This window comes from Limulus polyphemus, unplaced genomic scaffold (assembly GCF_000517525.1).
Source record: "Limulus polyphemus unplaced genomic scaffold, Limulus_polyphemus-2.1.2 Scaffold2224, whole genome shotgun sequence".
Classification (NCBI taxonomy): domain Eukaryota; kingdom Metazoa; phylum Arthropoda; class Merostomata; order Xiphosura; family Limulidae; genus Limulus; species Limulus polyphemus.
The window spans coordinates 49280-56586 of record NW_013667834.1 but is presented as its reverse complement, the minus strand read 5'-3'; the positions used below and the strand labels follow the sequence as shown (position 1 = coordinate 56586).

The following is a 7307-nucleotide window of genomic DNA, read 5'->3' as shown; positions in this document are numbered from 1 at the left end:
AACCTACCGTAACGAACCATCTGCTGTAGGCCGTAAGGCGGAGTGTAGGTACAGCACGGGGGGGTAGGTAGTATATATAATACACACACACACACACACACACATGTATGTGTGTTGCAGTTAATTGTTTCTAATAATCATGTGTCTACCACATTAATATTAGTATTTGTTTTATTGTAACTTTTCCATTTTGTATTGGAATTTCAGAAATAATGTTAAACTTTTTTTTGACTTTTTTTTATTAGAATACTGATTAGAGTCTTCTCATTAAATCTCCAATTTCTTGTTTAAATTTATTTTTATATCTAACCAATTCAGGATCTTTGAAATAATAGAAATATATTTTATGCCTTTGTACAAAAATTTCCGCATGAGGTGTTTTAGTAATTTTCCTGTTACTGACACTCAGTCTTATAACATTTAACTTAAAAGTTGAGAAAACTTTTCTCTTTCAGCAGTATACCAATAATTTTAATGGAAAAAAATAGGCTAAAATTTTATGTTTTTATGATGATTATTTGAATAACAAATTTTGGCAAAGCAGTTACGTGTTAATTATTACAAAATATTCTCAAATCAGGTGAACTTTCATCTCATAATTTTGCATTATTTTCAGTTAACATTAAAACAAAAAATATGACACTCGATTTTTAATTGTTGTAGTAGAACACTATAGACATATTTGCGTATTCCGTGGACTATTCAGTATATTAATCATAGCTGAAGACATGTAGTACTTATTGAACTATTTTCATATTTACAGATAAGTACAGTGTTGGGACAAAGAGTACTTCTTCAGGATGATAATGCTCAGACAAGTATGGAGTGGTTCAATTCGATCAAGACTGCAGTGATGGGGCTGGTGAGCAGGTTTTGTACTGTAATGTGATGTGTTGTTTTCTTCAAGTTTAACAGGTTATGCTGAGTGGGAATACATTTACTTTGGCTTGTAGTCTAAAATCTAAAAACTAAATGTACTATTTAAAAAGATTTAAGCAGTGTTTTAATGTCTATTATCCCTTTGACTATGATCTACTTACACTGTAAGTAGGTATGCGACTTTTGTGAAAGTTCTTTATAAAAATGAAACTAGTTGATGAATTAGTTTTATATTTGACTTGAACGGTCCTAAGATTATGTAGTTTTATAAAAATAAAATAAAATATTTAATTTTGTTTTTTTCTACTATTTATAGTAAAACATTCATTATTTAATCTGATAGTTGACATGAAATGTGATTTTTATTTTGAGTATAAAAAATACTATTTCTTATCACATTTTTCACATTTCATTTGCATAATCTCTAGAACCTCCTAAATGAATATCAAAAGTTTTTAAAGTAAATATTTATATTTTGTTTTCCATTTTCTCATTTACATCATTAACTCCAGATATCATCATCATCAACGTACAGTGCAATCAAGTGTTTAAAATTAAGAAGTGGAAGTAAATACATACGTTTTAAATTTTTGAAAAATAATTTTGAAATTTCTTTTTTGTCATATACATAATTTCATGTCTTTATCTTTTCACTTATAGTTTATTTTTAATTTTCCTTTCCAATTCTTTGTTATTTATTCATTATCCCAAGATCCACAATATGTTCGGTGCAGCGATCTTTTGTTATTATAGGGTGAGTCTCATGCACAAATTCCAAACACTTGCGTTCGCATTCGCGAATGACTCCATCTTGTTCAGACATTTTGGTAAGCCAAACTACAACTACATAAACATTTCAAATATACATTTTAAAACACAAATAAATACATAATTAATTAAGATATAAATGTAAAACCTAAATGCAATCTAACTTTTTAACAAAGTAATACATATAAGGCAAGAAACACTTGCCAAACATTACATACCCCCTCAATAGAGCAATGGACTAAGCTTATATTCTATTTCATACTACAGACCCACACACACAGGTAGAAGGTTCTTAAGGCTTTTACTGAATAGTGCAAACTCTTCTCTTTCTATTGGGTATAAACATGCCATTCAACTTCAAAGTGTCGCTTGGCAACACAGCTTTAACTTTGCAAGTGGACGTGGCTGACCTTAAACTTAGAAATATTAGAATGTTGTTTCACATGGGGAGAAATTCTTGGAAGTTTCCTCCCAGATAATGAAAGACAGCTGGAACTGTACTTTGACCGTCTAGGCCGATAGTCTGTATTAGGAACACATAGTTTCTTGTCTAAGACCTCTTAAACTTGAAAATTTTGAACACATTGAATCATGTGACAGCAAAAACTGCAGTTTTAATTTTTAATTACTGTTTCAGATTTTTCTTTTTAAAATAAAGGAATAAACTTAGATAATATAAAACCTTAAATTATAATGTACTTTATAATAGTAATTTCATTAAAATATGTTTATAGAAAAGTGGTTTAATTCAATTTTGAATTTAACTCACTAAAATCTCATGACATGTGCAGAAAGGGATTTAATGCTACATCACATTCAAAGGGTTAACATTTCAACTAATTAATTAACTACAGTAATAATTTTTAAAGTTTTCTTACTACACTAGTGGATGCTGTAACACCCTACTGGTACAGTAAGTTAACAAAATTCCCTTTACTTTCAAACTTAGGTTAGACTAACTCTTTCACTATGGGCTCGGTCCCAGGGACTGATCTTGTAATAATTTTGTGCTTGTTATGGTTTTCGTGCTATAGCTTTTAAATTAGTAAGTGTGTCTTCATGAAATTTTGCAAATTATCAGTAAACATTATGAGGCTTTTGCAAGCAAAATGTCAGATTTTTTTAATTAGGTTTTAAGATTTTTAAAGTAATGTTTTTCTCATGCATTTTTTTTCAAATGTTGACTATCCAACATGCAAAGTAATTTTGATTTTAAGATAAAAAATACTTATTTTGTATTAAAAAAATTTCAGATTTCACATGCAAAATCTTTATTACCTTCAGATAATTATCATACATGTTTCTTTAGAAAAACTTTATATTTTATCTATTATTTTCAATATTGTATCTCTGTACAGGTTTGGTTAATTTGACCAACCTCGTAACCACCATAAAAAAATTAGGAAATGATATAAATTATATTTTATTTATTCTAGAATGACTACAGATAATAACACGAAAACACAAATGTTTATTATAAACAGCTTGAATCTCATAACATTATACATTATATATATTTATTATTTTTATTATATTGACCTTTCTGGTGTGCCTGACTAACATTACAGAAGTTGCAATGATTCAGTGCACATGCACTCATGTTACCATATTCAAGAATATAAAACTAGCCTTTACAAAGTTACCTGTCTTGGCTGTGTTCTAGTGGACCAGTATTTTGTAAAATACAGTCACATTTTAGTTATAATACATTATATATGTATATAAATTATTATTATTATTTACAATTAATTTCATAAGTTTCAGTTATTTTTCTTGAAATATAGAACAGTAAATAAAGAAATATAGAAAACAATTATCTCTTCTAGTTATGAACTTTGTACTCGTTTGCTGCTTGCTGAAGTTGCTAGGCCTTATCAACTTTTGCATGTGGAGGATGTAAAACAAAATACTTTTTTTAGGTTTTATGTATTTGTAAATTACTGCATCAATACCACAGAATTCTACTATAATTTATCAAGCTTGTAAATAAGCTGTATTTGGGTCTAAAAATATATGATTTTTTCAAGCTTACCTTACAGCTTGGAATCTAGTATGAAGAGAAAGAGTTTCCCATACAAATACTTTACAGAGACTGAAAAAACTACTAGGGGACATTCTGAGCTTTTGATTGGTTATACACACGTCATTGGACAAAGTAGGTGTACGTAAACAACTATTTTAAAAAAACAGAAGAGGTGGGAAAGGCCAACTTGGTTGATTCAATAAATATGTTAATATCACAGAAAATAGAAGAGATAGGAGGTTCTTATCTTAGATTCTAGCTTGTCAATATCGGTAATCTGAGTATCTAATTTGTAAGAAAATATAGACTTTGTATTTGGACATCACAAACATCTAATTTGAACCAGTACTGCATTCAACATACCTTGTGACACACAAAAATCGATATTTAGTTGTTTTTTTTTATATTTACTTCTAAATTAAGAAATTAACTAATGTATAATACTAAAATTTGAATTATAATCTACAATTTGATACCAAACTTATTGACATACATTCACAAATTGTAGTTCAATAAAAATTTGAATGCGAATCTACAAACACGATGTCATGGTCTTTGATCCATAACCATAGGTGGTAGGGGTAAAAGGACAGGCATGTGTTGTAAACAAATAGAGGCCGTTGGACAGTAAAATACAGGACTTTAAATTAAACATTTATCAGTTTTCATTTTCAAATTTTTTGAAAATGTACCTCCAGGTGGTGTTTGGAAGCTGTTTCAGATTTAATATTTGCTGAAATAACTTTTTTTTTACTGAATTGGGGACATATTCTCTTATTGAGTAATATATAAATTTTCTGTTGGTTTCTCACCACTACTTTTATTACTAATAACTATAACTCTTGAGCAGAAATGAAGTAGAACATCATGCGAGTTAATTAAAGTTTCTAGCACAAACTGGAGAATTCTATTCATGTTTAAAAGGAGAAATAAAACATGACATATTACTCCAGAAAACATAATTGGTTTTATTTAAGCCAACATTTCACCATTACAACTTCATCGAGGCAAACAAGATGCTTGCCAACTGATTTAGGCTTACATAAAAAAAAAAGTTGTAATAGCGAAATGTTACCTTAAATAAAGCCATTTATGTTTTCTGTAGTAATTTTTGACCGAGTTATAAAATAAAAATAGTGTGAAAAATTGGTGCCCATGTTAACTGATAGGGACATTTTGGATTTTTGTGATCTTGCTGTGACCTTGACCTTTGACCCTCCAAAAACTAATCACTTCTAAGTTGAGTAATAGTCCAAATGTATATTCATTTTTTTCCAAATCCATTCCACCCGCGTTTTCGAGAAATCTTGCTGACAAACACACATACACAGGGGTGAAAACATTACCTCCATGCACTTTTGGTGGTGGAGGTAGATATTAAAAACAAAAATGTGTTTTTTTTTACTTGTTTATATATCTCTTCTGTAAATAACTTGGATGCTTCTGACCTCAGACTTTTTTCAATATCTTGTTTAAAAGATAATTGAAAAGGTGAATTTTGGAAATGCTGTGGCTTTTTTCTATTAATGCTTGGAACAGCTTTCATAATATAAGGTTACCCCCATGTAAACTGTTGCATAAGGTAAGGAAGAGGAAAGAAAAATAATTATATTTTTTCAGGTTTTGTTTGTTATAGTATATTGTTAAATATTGCCCTTACAGCCTTCAGGCTTTGATCATCAACTTACACATACAGACCAACAGGACCATAATGTGAAAGGGTTAAAAGATGAAAAAAAAAGAAATAAAGTGGCACGTTCAAAATCAACAAAACGTAAGTTCAAAAAAAGATTGTTTAAGTAATGTAATGACAACTTCTAGGTTTTTTCATTCATAAAAAGTTTTTTTTTTGGAATAGGCATAGTTGAAGTAGCTGTATAATCAACAAAGAAAATTTCATATCTGTGGTAGTTTAACATTTATAGTAAGTAAGAGCTTTCTGTTACAATCTATTATAGTTAATTAATATTTGAAAAAATGAAAAGAGGAAACTTGTAAGGTTGAGTATCAATATGTAAGGATTGCATTATTTCAAAATAATTAAGGAATTACTTTTTTATTAGCATTAAAATTTGTGAAGCAATCTGTTCATTTCAGCAATTAGAGGAAGCGGTGATGACAGCCTTGAAACTAGTCCATTAGAGAAAAAAAAGAAGATCCGTGACAGATTACGCAACTTTTTTCTTAGAAGGCCTACAATGGAAAGCCTCAAAGAAAAAGGAATTATTAAAGGTACAACACACCTCATCCTGTTTTGAAAAGAAATGCAAATGAATTGATTTTGGATAAAACTCTGTATCACATTTGTTTAATTTATGAAAGAAATCTTAAAATTTTAAGTGTATCAAACTGTTTAACCACGTTGAATTAAATAAATAGGGGCAAATGTGGAGTGTGCTGCAGCCATGTTAGTTGCTTAGCAAAACTTGAAACTTAAAAGAAAAGAAAATCTCGCCAGGTGAATGGCATCAAAAGATATTTTACCAGTTCAAATATGATGTAGCAATAAGGCTACGAAGAACACTAAATAGCGTAAGTCAAAATATGATTGTAAGTAAGTGGTGAGAGAGAGAGCCATTAATGATCAATGCAGAATTGTTAATCTTATGTAGTATAAATTTCAAACAAGAGAACAAATCTTTCTAGAATGGTTGTAGCGTGTATGTCAGTATCTATGTATGTAGGCCCGGCATGGCCAGGTGGTTAGAGCGCTCAACTCGCAATCTGTGGGTCGCGAGCTCAAATCCCCATTACACCAAACATGCTTGCCATTTCAGCCGTGGGGGCGTTATAATGTGACGGTCAATGCCACTATTCGTTGGTAAAAGAGTAGCCCAAGAGTTGGCGGTGGGTGGTGATGACTAGCTGCCTTCCCTCTAGTCTTACACTGCTAAATTAGGGACGGCTAGCGCAGATAGCCCTCGTGTAGCTTTGCGTGAAATTTAAAAAAAACAAAATCTATGTATTTAATCAAAACTCCTATGCCATCTATTGAATGGCACCAAAAACAAAAATCCTTAAAAAATTTCACACTTTGGGTATTCAAGATTCAGACAATTAGAAAAATAATTGTGGTATATACAACAACCATTTCTTTATAATAGAACAAAATTTTAAATAAAAGTACTCTCCTCACAACAAGAACATGACTTGAACTAGGACTGCATGTGAGGGTTTTATGATATCTTTATTGATGTTATTTTTGAATGCGGTACTGAAAAACTGGAGTTCTTAAAAACTTATTATTTCTATAAACGATACCACTTTTAATATATAAAAATATTATAGTTTATAGCAGTAAAATTTATGAAAATTTTGTACATTAAATTATTTTTATGCAATGAGTTACTTACTTATTACTAAAGAGGACAATCTGAACACTTTTCTAAAATTTATTTCCATGAGGTATGAATACTGCTATTAATAATTTCTAGCACAAACAGCTGCCTGTAGGTTGGCTTTTTTGCAAGTAATACCACACATATTTTTACAATCTTTTGCCCCCCTTCCCCCTGCAGCCACCCATGGTAACAGTGACATTAACCAACTGATGATGCTATGTAATTGAATCACTATGTGTTTTATTACCATATTTTTCGGAATATAAGACGCACCCTTATTTTGAAGACAAAGTTTC

The 7307-nt window shown here is 30.2% G+C and overlaps 1 protein-coding gene across 1 annotated transcript in view; it reads left to right on the top strand.

Moving 5' to 3' along the window:
• The window catches only part of LOC106466328 (rho GTPase-activating protein 27-like), a 47593-nt gene that overhangs the window by 25750 nt on the left and 14536 nt on the right, over positions 1–7307 (top strand). Inside the window, exons 9-11 of the mRNA XM_013926604.2 lie at positions 764–862; positions 5333–5444; positions 5768–5902. Of these exons, the coding sequence (XP_013782058.1) occupies positions 764–862; positions 5333–5444; positions 5768–5902 (346 nt within the window). The remainder of the gene's footprint in view (positions 1–763; positions 863–5332; positions 5445–5767; positions 5903–7307) is intronic.